General features: G+C 55.9%; 1 protein-coding gene and 1 long non-coding RNA gene across 10 annotated transcripts in view; one reads left to right on the top strand and one right to left on the bottom strand.

Moving 5' to 3' along the window:
- Positions 1–2,460: 2,460 nt before the first annotated feature.
- Positions 2,461–4,749, bottom strand: LOC132522075 (uncharacterized). The gene is made up of 2 exons (XR_009541062.1): positions 4,303–4,749; positions 2,461–2,838 (listed from the first exon to the last, which is right to left on the bottom strand). It is a non-coding gene; the product is annotated as an uncharacterized LOC132522075 (long non-coding RNA).
- A 272-nt stretch (positions 4,750–5,021) lies between these two features.
- Positions 5,022–17,084, top strand: part of SPEG (striated muscle enriched protein kinase) — a 56,679-nt gene continuing 44,616 nt past the window's right edge. For 2 of the 9 annotated variants that reach the window (XM_060152027.1, XM_060152026.1), the window contains exons 1-3: positions 5,047–5,660; positions 15,002–15,091; positions 15,174–15,510. In XM_060152027.1, coding sequence (XP_060008010.1) covers positions 5,282–5,660; positions 15,002–15,091; positions 15,174–15,510 — 806 coding nt within the window. In that variant the 5' untranslated portion in view covers positions 5,047–5,281. Of the gene's footprint in view, positions 5,661–12,366; positions 12,449–13,404; positions 14,404–15,001; positions 15,092–15,173; positions 15,511–17,084 lie in introns of those variants that run through there. The other 7 variants (XM_060152031.1, XM_060152030.1, XM_060152032.1 and 4 more) reach the window with 7 other exon arrangements.

The raw sequence follows: 17,084 nt of genomic DNA, 5'->3' as shown, positions 1-17,084 counted from the left end.
GATGTTTGTTTAATTGTAGAGTACAACCGTATAAATAGAGAGTAACAGATGAGGTCTTAATATGTGTTTGATTCAGTATTTTTTGAGCATATAGACTGTTTTCTAAAGTACTGTGGAGGAAAGTTAAGCTAAATAAAATACACCCTGCCCTCTAGCAGCTCAGAGTGAAATAGGTAATACAGTTCTTATGGAACAGAACCCAGTTGTTACACGTGTTGTTAAAAAAATGTGAAACTCCATGAGAAAAGCAAATAAAAATGCAATACCAGCATGATTATTTTTAAATCTGTAATCAGAATATTGCAAACTCTTCTTAGAAAATCTAGGAAATACAAAATTTATTAAAAGAAAACCAAAATCACTCTACTCAGAGATTAAAAAAAAAAAAAAAAGACCGAATACTGAGAAATGAGAGGGCTCAGGGAGCGCTAACCAGCTTCGCACCGGACCGGTGGGACCAGTTCCAGACCAGCTCAGGCCCCACTTGAGGAGGTGGAGTGGGAAGGATTGTGGAGGCAAATAGGTCCCTAAGCCAAGAACTGAGGTGTCAGTGGGTACTTTCCTACCCTGTCTGTCCACTCTGGCTACCCTGCCACCCCTCTCCCTGGAGACAAATCATTCCACCCATTCACCGCCTCCCTCATTCCTCCTCTGACCACAAGCCTGACCAGGGCACACATGCAAATATATCATAGACCTTTAATTCGACACCTAAAATGTCAGCTACCCAAGGGCAAGATTTTCATTCATTTTATTCACTTCTACATTCCTGGTACCTGGAAAAGGGCTTGGTCCATAGAAGGTGCCCATCAAATATTTAAATACTTGTTGAGTGACTACCCACTGGGCCCTTTTATTTACTTTTCTCTAAATTAAGTGTTTATCAGAAAGGCTGATGGTCCCCACTTCATTCACTGATTCAACAAACAGTGTGCTTTTACCATGTGCCAAGCACATGGTGCATCATTGTGACTTGGAGGAAACTCCCCATGGCCCAGAGAGGTGGGGTGAGCTGTCAAGGTCACACAGCGTATCATTGGCAGAGGAGTACTGGGGCCCCTGCTCCTTGGCCTCCAGAGCGCGGATTTCTTTCCATGACACCACAGGCTTGTGATTGCAAGGCAGGGCAGACTGGCAGTACACACCAGCTCGGTGCCAGGCCACAGGGCACTGTGGGGCCATTCTGAGGGACATATGAGCGCCTTGCAGCCAGCTGCTCTGGGTGAGAGCCCTGGTTAGGGCCTGAGGGCTTCCAGTGTCACAGCTAGTGCAGGCTCCTCCAGGAGAGGGCGTCCGCGACTTGCAAGGGCCTGTACCCTCCCTACCCACACACTCCTGCCCACACCTCAGTGAATGCCGCCATTATGGACATTCAAACAGAAGATGCACAAGCCATGTTCCAGGCTCCGTGCCAGGCCCTTTTAAATAGTTAATATTCATTTCAATATTTAATATACTAATTTAAAGCCATCACAACAACCTACGTCAGATCATGTAATTCCTTGGCTCACAAAATTCTCTGAGATGACTTCTGTTTTCACTAGGAATAAAAAAGCCATGGCCAGGCTTCCCTGGTGGCACAGTGGTTAAGACTCCACCTGCCAATGCAGGGGACACGGGTTCGAGCCCTGGTCCGGGAAGATCCCACATGCCGCGGAGCAACTAAGCCCATGAGCCACAACTACTGAGCCTGTGCTCTAGAGCCCGCAAGCCACAACTACTGAGCCTGCAAGCCACAACTACTGAAGCCCGCATGCCAAGAGAAGCCACCTTAATGAGAGGCCTGCGCACCGTAAGGAAGAGTAGCCCCTGCTCGTTGCAACTAAAAAGAAAGCCCGCGTGCAGCAACGAAGACCCAATGCAGACATAAATAAATAAATAAATTTATTTTTTTAAAAAAAGAAAAAGCCATGGCCTACAAGATTCTAGGTTATCTGACCTCTGCTGCTTGTCCGACCTCTTGTCCCTCCAGTCTCCCCGCTCACTCCCTCCAGCCCCGGTGGCCTCCTGGCTCTTCCAGAGCCCACAGGGCCTATCCCACCTCTGTCTGAAGCAGTCTTGCCCAGACTTCTACCCCGTTTGCCTCCCTACCCCTTCAAGATTGGCTCAACTGCTCCTAGCCAGGCCAATTCCCATCATCACCCTGTTTGAAAGTGCAAGTCCCCCACTACACTCCCATCTCCCTTATCCTGCTCCATTTTCCCACAATACTCATATTCTTCTAATGATCTCTATCATTTCTTTATTTCTTTATAGTTGTCTCCTTCCTCGAATATAAGCAACATGGGGGCAGGAACCCTCGTCTGTTTTGTTTGCTGCTATTTCCCTAGTGGCTAGCACAGTGCCAGGCACACAGTAGGAACTCAAAAATGTTTGTTGAATGAATGAGTAAACCCTGAGTTGGGCTACCCCCAATTTATAGATGAGGAAGCTGAGGCTTAGAGATGTTAGGTGACTTGATCAAGACCATACAGTTCATTTATTCAACCAACCAGCCAACCAGCCAACATTTTATTTGCAGACCACCTACTGTTTTCCATGCAAATTTTTGAGGTACTGTGGCAGGAAGTTTTGGATTATTGGTTTTTAAAAACAGTCTTGAATCCTTTGGTCTTGGTGTTCCATCTGCTTACAATGTCTTCCCCCACATTTTTACTTTTTAGAATTCAATTTACATTTAAGAATTCAATTCAGCATCAGTGGTTGCCTGGGTTGGCGGAGGGGGCGAGGTTGATTACAAAGGGGATGCTCCAGCCAATCTTTAGGGTGATGAGACTGTCCTGTACGGTCCTGGGGTAGCAGATGCACAGTTGTCTGCATATGTCAGAACCAGGAGACCTGCACATCACAAAGAGTAAAAGCTTTAATGTATGTAAACTAAAACCAAAGATTTTATTCCTCCAGGCTCTTGGTCCCTGTAGGCATAATTCAGTATTTAAATTGTTTCTTCTCTGCCCTCTCCGTGCACACACAGACACAAGCACACTTTGACTTGGGCCTCCCAGAATGACGGGGTGGGGGGCGTGGGGGGTGAATAAGTACCTTTTTCCATCTAATGACTCCCGGCTCCTCCTTTGACTCCCCCCTACCTTTCCCAGGCTTCATCCCTCAGGGCTCAAGGTCGGGCCTGGGTCTCTCACCTAAACATTTTTAAACTTTTTATTTTGTGATAATTGTATATTCACATGCAGTTATGTGAACTAGAAACAATACAAAGGGACTTCCCTGGTGGCCCAGTGATTAAGGCTCCGTGCTCCCAATGCAGGGGGCCCAGGTTCGATCCCTGGTCAGGGAACTAGATCCCACATGACGCAACAAAGAGATCGTATGCTACAACTAAAAGATCCCACATGCTGCAACTAAAAGATCCCACATGCTGCAACTAAGGCCTGGCGCAGCCAAATAAAAAAATAAATAAATATTTTTTTAAAACCCCAATACAGAGAGATCCTGTATATCTTTCACCTGTTTTCCCCCAATGGTAACATCTATAGTACAATATCACAACCAGGAAATTGCCATTGATATAGCCCACCTTCTTCAGGTTTTACCAGTTTGCGCACTCAGTGTGTGTGTGTGTGTGTGAACACGTGCATTTAGTCCTGTGCAATTTTACTGCATGTGTAGATTCATATGACTACCACCAGTCAAGATACAGACTGTCTCATCACAAAAGTCTCACTTAGACTTTTAAAAGCAGTAATGTCCTATCTTTTTTTTTTTTTTCGTGGTACGCGGGCCTCTCACTGTTGTGGTCTCTCCCGTTGTGGAGCACAGGCTCCGGACGCGCAGGCTCAGTGGCCATGGCTCATGGGCCCAGCCGCTCCGCGGCATGTGGGATCTTCCCAGACCGGGGCATGAACCCGTGTCCCCTGCATTGGCAGGCAGACTCTCAACCACTGCGCCACCAGGGAAGCCGTTTTTTTTTTTTGTAATGTCCTATCTTGATGTTTCTCAAGGTACAACTCTTAGATGCATCAGAGTCACTGGGCTACTGATGTACCAATTCCTGAGCCCTCCCAGCACCCCATGTTGAACCTGCACCTCTGGGAGTGGAGCCTGGAAATCTGTATTTTTAACAGAGGCCATATTTTGAGAACCATGGGTCTAACTGCCTTCCACATCTCCCATCTCAAATCCACCCTCCACAACTGTGGCTGCTAGAGGGATCCTTGTAAAACACAGCTCTGACCACATTAGCCTACTGTTTAACGCCCTGCCGTGGCCCCCATCAGCCATCAGGATAGAGACCTTAGCAAGCAAAGGTCCTCTTATCAGGCCCCACCTCTCACCTCCACTCACCTCACCCCACTGCGGTTCAATCCCTCCAAACTCCTCTGATTATTTTTTTGGCTTCGCCGTGGGGCTTGCGGGCTCTTAGTCCCCCAACTAGGGTTCGAACTCCGCGCCCTCGGAAATGAAACCGCCGAGTCCTAACCACTGGACCGCCAGGGAAGTCCCCAAAGTCCTCTGATCCTTGGCACACGTCATCTACTTTCATCATGCTCTGATTTTGGTCACGCGGTTCCCTCTGCCTGGAACATCCTCCCCACTCTTCTCTGCCTGCTGCAACTCTATACAACTACCCATTTTTTACAAATGAGGACTTGGAGGTTGAGAGAGGTTTGATGTCACCCAGTAAGTAAGGGCAGGGAGCCAGTCCACCTGACTCCCTGCTCCAGGTCTTACTGTTCACCACGGCTGTCCTGGAGGCTGGGGGAGGCCACTGGTCCCTCTTCCCCAGGGTCTGCTCACCTCCACTTGGGCCTGCCTGCCCATCTGCCTCTCAGAAGTCTCACCCAGGACCTCCTCTCCCTCTCCCCCAGCCGCGTGGGGCTGGGAATCAGGGGCCTGAGAGGAGGGAGGAAGGGAAATGGGAATGAGCCCAAGGGTAACCCGACTCCATGAGTGGGTGGCTGGAGGGGGTGGGGCACACCACGGGAGGGGGCTTGGAACACGTCCTCGGGCACCCCGTTAAGCCAAGGCGGGCGATGGGGGCTCCTAGAGGGGGAGAAGGAGCAGAGTGGAGTCCAAATCCCCTCCTCTGCTGCCCCCTCCCTCCACAGCTCCCTCGGCAACCCGAGCCGGGGGGCCTAAAAATAGCCCCCGAGGCGCAACCGCGGCCGCCCTGGTGACCTTCTGGGTAGCACAGGCCGAAGGCGGGCGGGCAGCAGGAAGGCAGGGCGCCGGTTCCCCAGGACTCATCTCCCAGGGCAACATCCCCCGGGTGGCCCAGTGGCCGTCTGGTTCCAGCGTCCCCCCAGCCCAACTCGCAGAGACCATGCAGAAAACCCGGGGCACGCGAGGCGAGGACGCGGGCACGAGGGCACCCCCCAGCCCTGGGGTGCCCCCGAAGAGGGCCAAAGTGGGGGCCGGCGGAGGGGCGGGGGCCGGGGCGCCAGTCTTCCTGCGGCCCCTGAAGGACGCGGCGGTGTCTGCGGGCAGCGACGTGCAGCTCCGGGTGGTGGTGAGCGGGACGCCCCAGCCCAGCCTCAGCTGGTTCCGGGATGGGCAGCTCCTGCCCGCGCCGGCCCCTGAGCCCAGCTGCCTGTGGCTGCGGAGCTGCGGGGCGCGGGATGCCGGAGTGTACAGCTGCAGGGCGCAGAACCAGCGGGGCCAGGCCTCCTGCGAGGCTGTTCTCACAGTGCTGCAGGTCGGAGGTAATGGGGAGGTGGGGGCCCAGCCTGGCAGGGAGGGCCGCCCACAGGTAGAGAAGGGGTACCTGGGCCACACCGGGGAGGTACCTGTTCATCCAGCCTTCTCGCATTTCTGGCTTCTCAGCTGTGCTGACCCAGGAGTGCCCATCAAGAGAAACGTGCAGGGAAAGGGGTGTCAAGGTAGAGAGGCTCCCCACAGAAGGTCAGAGGTTAAGGGTCAGCATTTGGTAAGCAAAGCCTGAGCCCTACCCAGGCGTTTCTGGGAATTCCATAGTGGGAACCCTCCTAGTTTCCCTGTAGAGGGAGGCTTCCTGGGAAAATTGTTTTCATCGGCTCTGATAATTTAGACTGGAGACTCCTAATCAGCCTCTTACAGGTGCGCGCATGTCTGAAGGATGAGGCCAGCTCCCCTGGTGTGCTGCGATGTTGAGGGCATGGGTCAGAACCCCTCACAGTCCACTGCTAGGGCAGGCTGGTGTGGTCAGCACCAGGCCGGTTGGAGGAGGCCAGTGGGTGGACAAGTACGAACAGGGTGCAGAGCATCAGGGAGTAGAGCTAGGGCTGGGGGCTCCTAGGCATGTATGGAGGTGAGTGCTTGAAAATCCACACGCAAGCACGCCCGTGTGCATGTGCGTGTGCACGTACGGGCTGTGCGGGGGTCTGGTGGTACCAGCAGTTGAGAGGTTTGTGGAGTTGGTATAGAAAGTGCATGGGCCATGTGTGTCTGAAGTTCAGAGGGCATGGAAGGGGGATGCTTAGGCCAGTGTTGGGGCCCCAGCCTGTGTGTGTGAAGGGGTGGATTATGCCCGCATTCCGGGCCAGAAGGGGAGGGGTACAAGACTCGGCCTGGTGCTCAGGGTCCTGCTGGGGCAGATGTGGGTGCAGGCCAGGGCGGAATCTCCTTGGGTCAGTGTTTGGGCTTCCTTTTTGACTTCCTCAGCCCCAAGCCAGTTCTTCTCTAGGCTGAAGACATAGCCTCAGCAGACTGAGTCTTAAGAAATAGAATGCTGGGCTTCCCTGGTGGCTCAGTGGTTGAGAGTCCGCCTGCCGATGCAGGGGACACGGGTTCGTGCCCCGGTCCGGGAAGATCCCACGTGCCACAAAGCGGCTGGGCCCGTGAGCCATGGCCGCTGAGCCTGCGCATCCGGAGCCTGTGCTCCGCAACGGGAGAGGCCACAACAGTGAGAGGCCCATGTGCCGCAAAAAAAAAAAAAAAGAAAGAAAGAAAGAAACAGAATTCTGAGGAAGTAGGCTGCAGCTGGAGGAGATGGCAAAGAGCTTGGGGTCACTGAGTCTGTCCTGGATATTTTCAAGAGGGAATTCTCATTCCAGCTGGGTAGTGTCATATAGGGTACATCCTTGGGGGCTTAGGGGGAGGCATACCATGCCACCCGGGTTACAGTGGGACTTGGGGGCTCTAGCATCCTGAAGGAACTCAGAAGCTGGAGGGAAAAGAAGGCCGCAGGGTGCAGCTGTGTCAGGAGCTGGAGCAGGGGTTCAGCCTCCCTCTGTCAGCATCTCCACTGTCTCTCTGGCCCCGCCCTGCCCACCTTCCTCTTCAATGACACAGAGGGCCAAGGCTGGTTCCTCTTGGCTGCCTTCGCACCTGGCCAGGTAAAGGCTTTCCTTGCACCCTTCTGGGGTCAGGGGCTGGGGCCCATCCTGGCAGAGCTCTGAGCTGGGGAAGGATTGGACTCCTTGGGGGTCTTTGCTCTGATGCCCTCGGCGGCAAAGGGGACTGAAAATAGAACATAAATAAAGGCACAATAGATAGATTGATGAGAATACAACTTGGAGGAAAGAGATATTGGGCAGAGAGAGGAAGCGCTGAGAAGGAGCTTGGTGTCATAATGTTTGTTTAGAGTCAGAAAGGACCACAGAGAACCGCAGGTACAAAGGCTGCCTTTTACAGGTGAGGACACTGTGGTCCAGAGCAGAGGGAGAGGCCATCACTAGCTAACTAGCTGAAAGACGAACAGCTAGTTATGTCCATCCCAGAACTCAGAACCCAGTCCTTTTGGCTTGGGCTCTGGGGGCATGTTACCTCTTAAGTTCTGGAGGGAGGAGAGAGAAAAGGGAAGGGGAGCTGTCCATTGTATGGAGGGTAGCCCAGCCCTGGCCTTTCTGAAGATGAGAGGCTCCTAGCCTGTTCTTGTCCCCCAAAGTGGGGAGAGTGACATCATGCTAGATCTCCCCAAACCCTCTGTAATCCGGGTGGCGTGGTCGGCAGAGCTGAGCCCTGGCTGGGCATACCTAGCCAGAGGCCGGGAGGACGGTCTCCAGGCTGCTGTGGCAGAACAGCATGTTTGAAAAGCTGGGGTGAGGAAAAGACCCTGGGTGCTGGGGGACTGGATTGGGGGCCTTTTGCCAGTCATGTTAAAACAAGAAGAGAGTTGGGCTGCAGCAAGTCACATTTGAGAACTTTTTCATGCTGGTAAAATCTTTGCCCCAAGAGCAGGTTTATAATTATGATTAATTGGTAATAATTCTTAGTAGTATTGATAATTCGTAATAATACGAATAGCTACTATGCCGCTGTGTGGTAGGCAATATGCTATTGTATCCTTTGATATATCATTTAAGTCCCACAGCAACCCTAGGGAAACTGAGGCCCAGAGGGATTAAATGAAGCATCTTGGTTGTACTGATAGGAGGTGGCAAGGCAGGGATGGAAGCCTGGGTCTGTCCCACTGCAAAGAACCACATGCTTAACTACTATGCCCCTCCAACATGATTGGCAAGGGAGGGGCTTTGCTTTGGTGATGTTGGGGGACTGACTGGGTGAGTCTGTCTTCCTCTTCTTCCTATTGCCCGCCCTCCACCAGTCCCTGCCTAGTGACAGGTCCTGGTCAAGGTCAGTTGGGCAGGCAGCTCAGCATTGCTCAGACTTACTCATGGAAAACTTTCTTGGTTGGGATCAACAGCAGGAGGACTTCAGGGTTCTCGAGGAAGTCCAGCCAAGACCTGGCTACAGAGGGAAGAAGGCTGTATCCTGGCTGGGATTGCTGTCTGGCTCGGCAAGACAGGGTGAAGCTAAGGTTCCTGGCGCTCCTGAAGCCTGAGATGTTAGCTCAGGGATAGAGGGATGTTGGCACGGCTGGGGGAGGCTGGGGCCTTGAGGAGACAAGAGGGCTGCAGGCAGGAGAGTCTGGAGGATGGGAAACAGGAGGGTGGGATTTGGGGCGCAGAAATGAGGAAAGACCAGAAATAGTGAAGACGGCAGAGATGCAGGATACTTGCAGAATATGTCACATGTGTAAAGCACCCTATCTCATTTTGGTATTTAAACTTCTAAGCTTCAGGTTACTGTTATGACCATTATATGTAGAAGAAAACTGGGGTTCAAAGAGGGAATTTACCCCAGGTCACATGGCTAGTGAGCTGGCAGGACCAGATCTGAAAGCTGGGTCTCTGGGTCTAGGTCCACAGTGCCTGTCCTCAGAAAGAGAAGTGTGGGAAGACTGAGGCAGGGATCTGTCATCCTGACCATCCTTCTGTCAATATCCCCAAAGCCATCTTCTGCCTCAGTCTCCAAGATAGGCAGGCATGCTTCTCTCTCAAAACATCAGGCTCCCACTTGCATGGGCTAAGGAGCCATGTGCCAATCAAGTAACCAGAGCAAGCGCCGCCATTAAAGCTTGGGGCATGTGTGACCGGAGCAGGAGGCCTGCACTGAAGGATGGGGGGTGAGGAGGAGAGAGCACAGCCAAGGGAGGGCCCAAGCTGACGATGCTCACCGTGTTTGGCAGTTGGAAGTCTCATAGCCAGGGCCTGGGAGACCCTGGTGCCAATCAGAAGGGCCAGAGGTCAACAGATGGTAGTGAACCACGCAGGGGACTTGAAGGCATGGAAAGGAGAGATTAGAGAGAAGGAGAGAAGGCCAATTAGCAAAGGAAAGGTGGTGAATACACCAGGAACTGCATGCGGGTAGATTGTGCAGTGTCATCTTTTTCACCTACAGTGTGGAATGTCCGGATGAAAAGCCAGGAGGAAACTAGTATGGAGTTGGGAACGGGTATTTACAGTGGCCCCCTTCATTCATGCCAAGCCCTAATTAGGGAGAGAGGAGGGGCCAGACAGAGAGCCGTGAGGAGTCCTGGGAGGGAAGAAAGGGAAGAACAGAGAGCGCATGAAGTTAGCCAAAGCCCGTGCAGGAGAACTTTCCTGAAGCTAAGGCAGGCCCTCCCAGGAAGATGCCGAGTGGAAAGCAAGATCGTCACTTCTCCAGTTTCTGGAAAAGGGTCTGCGTCAGAACAGAGGAGGAAGGCTGGAGAATGAGCTGCTCCGGGAAGATTTACAGTCCCCATCCCCCCATCCCCATCCTGTCCACCGGCAGCTCTGTCGTCCCTTCCCATGTGTATTGAGTGCCCACCGTGTGCCAGTCACTGTGCTAGGTGCTTGAGATTTATAAGTGGGGGGGCGGGAGGGGGAAGACCAAAATTCTTGTCCTCCTAGAGATGACATTCTAGGGAGGGGACACAGCTTATATGCAATAAACAATAAATATGTGAAAATGATATAGTATGTCAGAAATACAGAGCTGGGTAAGCAGGAGGAAGGAAGGGAGAAGACCGAAGCAAGGCAGGAGAGAGAGGGGAGTGGGGGTCTGGCTCAGAGGAGGGTCTGTGTGAGAGATGAGGCACGGCATGACGACGGGTTTTCTCTGGTTAAGGAGTAAGGCTGGCGGGGCAGAAGTTGGAAGTCTGGTTTGGGGAAATGGCGGGGGAGCCCAGCTGCCCAGCCTTGGAGGGAAATGGGACATTCTGGGGCCAGCTGGGGCCCCGAGAGCATGCCCCAGGCTGGCCTATGTCGGTGAGCAGTGCAGGCCCAGAGCAAGAACCCAGAATCTCATGGGCCTCTCCTCGGCCCAGCTGTCCCGTCACTCACGCCTGCTGCCCATTGGTTATTTTTGCTATGGAATGTGCCAGCCCCTCGGATTCTCCTGGGCAACAGGGGCTCAAGTTACTCCCTCTCCTCACTCAGCTCCCCCATCTGTGAGTGGGTGTGTTTGGGGGTGGGCAGGGAAAGCGCCTGTGTGAGTCCAGGGTCCTCTGGTTGCAACTGATGTGGACATGCACATGTACCCTCTCATTGCACGTCCTGTGCGTGTGTCTGTAGGCGCAACCTCTGCTTCTGGGGGTCTGGGAAACAGGACCACCTGTAGGCACTGAGATTGTACAAGACATGACCTAAAACTTTAAAGGGCCACAAACTCAAATAACTTCAGGAGCCAAGCAGAAACTGAAAAGGAGCGAGCTGCAGTTGTCAGCAGCTGAATTTGAGCGTGTTTGCCGTGCAAAATATTGGGCAGGCTGAACAAAACTCATCAGTTGGCTCTGTATTTATTTTGGACCCATGCTTTAAAGAAAAAAAGTTAGGCGTCCCACTGACCAATCAGCACATGAGGCTTTATGGGACAGTGGTCAGTAACTCAGTCACAGTGCCTGGGTTAGAATCCTGGTCTCCCAGTTACCGGCTCTGTGACCTTGGGCAAGTAACTTCTCTGTGCCTCCGTGCACAGATTAAATGAGTTTATTTATATCAAGTGCCTAGGACATTGCTCAGTACATACTAAGCATGCTGTCAGCATTAATGATGATGACTTAGTAGTCACATCTCAGAAATCAGATTGGCATTACTTGTGCAGGCTGGGGTGGGAATTTGGATCTGGGGACCCATGGAGGCACAGAACCTGTGTGGCTTTGGCTAAGTGATAGGACTTCTCTGAGCCTTAGTCACTTACCAGTTAAATGGAGTCAGTTACATGTTCATAAGGGTTTCAAGCTCACCGTCTTGTTGTCAATAAGGTAACGTTTATAAAGTGCCTGGCATTTAATAAATGCTTAAGAAACTTAGTTATAATGATTGTTGGGGCGGGTAGTTTTGTGTAGGCAACATATGCATGGTACCAAATAAGAGGAGGACAAAGAAAATTTGGTGAGTGTGCTCACCTGTGAATGAGAAGGTGGGTTATATGTGTGAATAATAGGAGCATCTCTGGGCACCTTAGCTCGTGTGTGTGTGTGTGTGTGTGTGTGTGTGTGTGTGTGTGTGTGTGTGCGCGCGCGCGCGCGTGCGCGCGCCAAGATGCACAAAGTACCTATCATCACGGAACTCGAGGGCCCTCTCTGGCTTTCCTAAGCAGCCTGGGGGGGTTCGCATTCTGGGTACATGTCACTACGAGGATCCTTGCCCTGTGTATGATCTGAGCGCCCCCGCCCGGCGCCACTGCCCTGCGGCGTGTTGGGTACTGCCTAGAAAAGCGGACGCGTGCGCATGTTTGTGGAGTGAGCCAGTGGAGATGCGGCTGACCTTCCGGAGCAGCCCCGCGGGAGGCGGGTGGGGGTGGTGTGGACGCCGCGTTGGGCGGCCAATGAGAGAGTGGCCCGAACTCTCCTAGGGGCCACTGCACCCCTTTCTGTGCCTCAGTTTCCCCAAGTGCCGATGCGGGGCGGGGGGGCCGCGAGTCAGGTGATCGTCGCCCCAGGGGACGCAGGGGAGCAGGCGAGGGAAGGGGCGTCCGGTGGGGGGGGTGCGGACTGGCGGGGGAAGGGCCGGCTCCGGCCGCCGCCGCCGCCGCCGCTGCCGCCTTCCCCCCGTCTGGGCTCCCGCGGCCCCGAGGCTCCTTCCGCCACCGGCGCCGGCCCCCGCCCGCTCCCTGCCTGCTCCCCGCCTCGCCCCCGGCCCCGCCTCCGACTCCGCCCCGCCCCCGCCCGTCCCCTCCTCGCCCGGCCGCCGGCCCGGCCCCCTCCCCCGCCATGAAGAAGCTGTGGGTGAAGAAGCGTTTCCAGGTGAGGGCTCTGGGGGCGGGCGGCGCAGGGAGGGGGCAGGAAGGGCTGGGCGCCCCGGAGGGAGGGCGGGTCGCCGCGGCCGGGCCCGGGGAGGGGGCGCCGGAGCCGCGCCTGCCCAACCCCGGTCCCCGGGGCCGCGGGCCGGGCGCGCTCCGGGGGGCTCCCCAGCCTGCGTCAGGCCCCTCCCATCGCCCAAGCGCAGACCCCTTCAGCGCCCGCGACCCCCGCGACCACCGGGGAGGCCCCCGCAGCAGCCCTCGGCGTGGAGCGCCCACGGGCTTCTGTGCCGCCTCTCGTCTCTGTCCAACCCCTGGCCCCCGCCTGGCTCTCCCCAGCCCCCAACTCCGGAGCCTTCCATCTTCCGGTGCTCCTGAAAGCACCGCGCAGGGATCTGCGCTGAGCTCAATGCATTCCCCAAACCCTGCCCCGTCCTCCGCGGACCCGGGCCTCCTTTCTGCTTTCGTGAGGCTCCGGCCCTTTGGGAGATCTTGCCCTCTGCCCCTTCATCACCCTCCCTTGCCCTCTTGACACCTATCCCAGATGTCTGTCCTTGCCCCAGCAGGAATCTGTGTCCTGGTCCCTCCATCTCTCAGTCATCCAAGCATGTTCCCCCCACCCACCTCAGTCTCTTCCTTCACATCAGTCAGCCTCTGTCTCTGGGGGGTGTCGCTCAGGTCCCCAGTCCTCTGTCCAGCCTTTGGCCCTTAGTCCTCTCTCCTTCCTCCCCGCTCCTCCCCAGAGGCATGCTGGAGCTCCAGCCGGGAGGGCTGATAGGCAAGGAAGAGTGGAGACATTCCATACGGGGGAAGCTAGCTGCCCGGGGTCTCTTCCACTTCCCCCACCCACATTGGCCCCTGGAATGACTTTCTGTTTGATATAGAGGTTTGGACAAGACGCATAGGGAGGTCAGGAGTAAGCCTTCCCCTCAACAACTCATTCTGGCTTTTCTCTTTCAGAAAACCGGCCACTCCCGCCGGGCCTTTGGCCGACTCACCCATGGTGCGTGGACCATGAGCTGCCTGCTGTAACCCATGAGCACTCCTCCTCTCGGTTCATGTCCCTTCATGAGGCACCCAGGCCTTGAAGATGGCCCATGAGATGCGGGACCCCCCACATGCCCACACTCACCCACTCACCCAAGAAGGCCCCTTGCAGCTGAGAGAGGGCCTAGCAGTGGGGGTGAGGGGTTAGCTAGCACACCCCATCATGGGCCTGGGCTTACTGTTCTCCATCTGTGGGCCCTGTGGGGATGAGTTCAGTGCCATGCTCCTATAACCAGTACACGGCTCCTGCTTGTTGTGGCACCCGGGGAGAAACTGAGGCACAGAACCTGATAGAATTTGGGGAAGTTAAAAAATGTGCCCAGGAAACTTTGCTCCTAGCCTGACTACATTTCTGAGGACCATTCAGCAGTAGAAGAGAGAGATCGGGAAGAGGGTGTCTGTCACATCATGATGCAGAACAGATGGGGAGGTTGGTTTGAAAGGAGAGGTCACATGCAGATGCACAATGCAGATGTTGTAATAGAGGGTGGGCCTGACCCTTAATGGGGGGCCTGGGTCTGTGGCTGGGCCGAGCACAAGTAGGTGTGTGTATGTGTGTCCATGTGTGTGTGTGTGGCCAGTGGGAGCACCAGTGAAAGTGCCAAGGATGCCAGGTCGCTTGGGTAGTTAGTCGAAGAATCCGCCGAAGCACATGGGCTCCCCAGTGCGGGGCCCCGTGGAGCCTGCAGGCAGTCAGTGGATGAGAGATGCTTTGCCCATCCCAGGTGTCTCCCTCCCCCCACTTCCATCCCAACAGGGCAGCTCTGGGCACTGGGTAGCCTCATGGCCCCTCTGTCCTGCCTGCCCACCGTGCCCTGCCCCACAAACCCTCTGATAACAGTCTGTCCATGTCTCTCTCCTGCTGCTCCTATGGAAGCGAAGTTTTCCGCTCCTGCAGAAAGCAAAGTTACGGTAGGAAACTGGCTCCTGCCCTAGCCCTCCACTTCCCCACTTCCCTGCGCGACCCCGGCCTCTCCTCACCCTGCCTCAGCTGCACCCTGATGTGTTCCGGCTGGTTTGGGGTGGAGGACAGGCTCGCCCTGCGGTTGGTCGAGTGCCCTGACAGTACGACTCTGAGGTGACTCCCCTTTGTTCCTGGGGTGCCAGGACCCAGAATTTAGAGCCTTGGAACCTAGGACCTTATTATTTGGGGGGCTGCACAGGAACTTAAGTTATCACTGGCAGGGGAGGAGGGAGAGGGGCTGCAGCCCGCAGTCCCCTAAGTGGCCGGGAGGGGGGACTGTAGGTAGCTTTGAGGGCACCACCAGGGAGGCAAGGGTGAGGAGCCAGGGCCCCAGAGATGGAGCCAGGGGACTGGCATGGGAGGGGTCACCCTGCGCCTCTCAGGATGGGCAGCGGGATGTGGGGAGAAAAGGGGGGGAGGAGATAGATGCTGGAAGCCCTGCTGGTGGCGATACGGAGCCTCCTGTGGGGGAGGCAGGAGGTGACAGAGGGAAGAGTTGGAGTCGGAGGGAGGGAGCCCTGCCCACACAGACCCCTTCTGCTCCAGACTCGGAGACGGGCGAGGATGACATCAGCGACGTGCAGGGGACCCAGCGCCTGGAGCTTCGGGATGACGGGGCCTTCAGCACCCCAACGGGTGAGCTCTCTGGGGCGCTCACAGAGCCGGCAGGCGGCCTTCCCACAAGAGGTGCCTCGCTTCACTGTGCTCCTTTCTCTAGGCGGCTCCGACACCCTGGTGGGCACCTCCCTGGACACACCCCCGACCTCCGTGACAGGCACCTCAGAGGAGCAAGTGAGCTGGTGGGGCAGCGGGCAGACGGTCCTGGAACAGGAAGCGGGCAGCAGGGGTGGCACCCGCCGCCACCTGGGCAGCCCAAGGCAAGCACAGGCAACCGGGGCCGGGCCACGGCACCTGGGGGTGGAGCCGCTGGTACGGGCGTCTCGAGCTAATCTGGTGGGCGCAAGCTGGGGGTCAGAGGATAGCCTTTCGGTGGCCAGTGACCTGTACGGCAGCGCATTCAGCCTGTACAGAGGACGGGCGCTCTCGATCCACGTGTAAGTAATGGCCTCACCTGGGCCCGCACTGTCCCACCTTACCATGCCATCCTGCACTGCCCCTCACTGCTCATCAGCCTCCACCCCCCCATCCCCTGCACCATCCATCCCTCTGTGCACTTCTCCACCCCCCCCACCCCGACTGCTTCCACTCCTGGCCCCAGCCACCCACTCTTGTCTTCCCACACGGCTCCATCCTCCTCCTGTGCCGTCACCACCCACACCCTCCTGCTGCCACCTGTCCTGGCTCACTGTGCCATCTCCATGGTCTCGTGGACCCCTCTCTGCCTTCCTCGTCTCCTCCAAAATCTCCACTCTCCCGGGGGCCCTCTCCTGCCTCGCCCATTCAGGCTCCAGTTGTCCCCAGGATCCCCCCCCACCAGGGGCCCCCTCCGTGCCTGCTGTCTCAGCAGCTGCTGCCTTTTCATCTCTCTGCACATTCCTGTTCCCATGTGGGCCTTTTTCTGGGAGGAACTGAACCTTTCCGCACGGCAGCTCCCGGGAGAGCAGGAGGGAGCAAAAGAACACAACCAGGAGACAGAAGCGAGCGAGGCGGTCAGGGGGTAGTTGGGGCCAGGGGCCTGGGAAAGCAGGGGGATGTGAGGTGCGTGGAAGGCAGGGGGCTGGGGCAGGGAGGAATGGCGGCGATGGCGGGGGCCTAGGGTGGAGGCAGAGGGCTGGAGTGATGGAGGTGGCGGCATGTGAGGATCTTGCGAGAGACGCCCAAGGGTGGGGTTGAAGGTTGTCCTGGTAGGCGGGCGGTGAGGAGCAGAGGTGTTGAAGGCATTGCAGCCATTTTTGGAGATTTGAGGCCGGCAGATACAGGAGGGAGTGCTATGGTAGAAGAGGGGAGTGGCTGATGAGAGAGGTATTAGGGGGCATTTGGGGAGCCGATGGGGGGCCTGATTCGTGATGGGTATGGGTGTGGGGGGGAGGTACCATCACGGAGGAGAAAGAAGGGGCCTGGTGGGGGGAGGCGTCTGTGAGAGTGGCTGAGCTTGCTAGTGGTAGGCAGGGGAGAGGTCTCGGGCAGGCGCAGGGGAGGCGCCCTTGCTTTATCTGGTTGGCGTTAGCCAGGCACTCCCGTGCCCTGGACTTGCCTTTTCCTTCCCTGCCTTTCTTTGCCAGGCCCCAGCCTGAGCCTGGAGTTGCTATGGCAACTTCGGAGGAACCCATTTCCTTAGTGATATCTGTGGTACAGAGGCTGGCCTAGAGCTCAAAACTGCCGGCAACAGGCCTCCTCTGCTGTCCCCAATTTCTCTCCATGCCTCACCCAGTTCCCAGAGGCCATTCCTCAGGGACTTTGTTGTCCCTCCCCCAGAGTAGACTCTGCCTCCCTGTAGGTGGCTGGCTGAGGTTCTGCTCCCTAGGGCACTCTGGATTGCATCCCCGCCCCCCATCAGAGGTGAGGTCTGCAGTGTAGGTGGCTGACCCGGGTAGTTTAAAACACTCGGCCATCCCTAGAACTTCTGCTCTTGGCCAGTACCGTACTATTTCTCCTCCCTTCTGTGCTGCCAAAATCCCATTTTGCAGGGAACAAGGGCTCAGAAGCCAGACTACCTGGGTTTCAACCT

The sequence above is a fragment of the Lagenorhynchus albirostris genome, chromosome 6 (genome assembly GCF_949774975.1).
Source record: "Lagenorhynchus albirostris chromosome 6, mLagAlb1.1, whole genome shotgun sequence".
In the NCBI taxonomy this organism is placed as follows: Eukaryota; Metazoa; Chordata; class Mammalia; order Artiodactyla; family Delphinidae; genus Lagenorhynchus; species Lagenorhynchus albirostris.
This window is presented reverse-complemented; position numbering and strand designations above follow the sequence as displayed.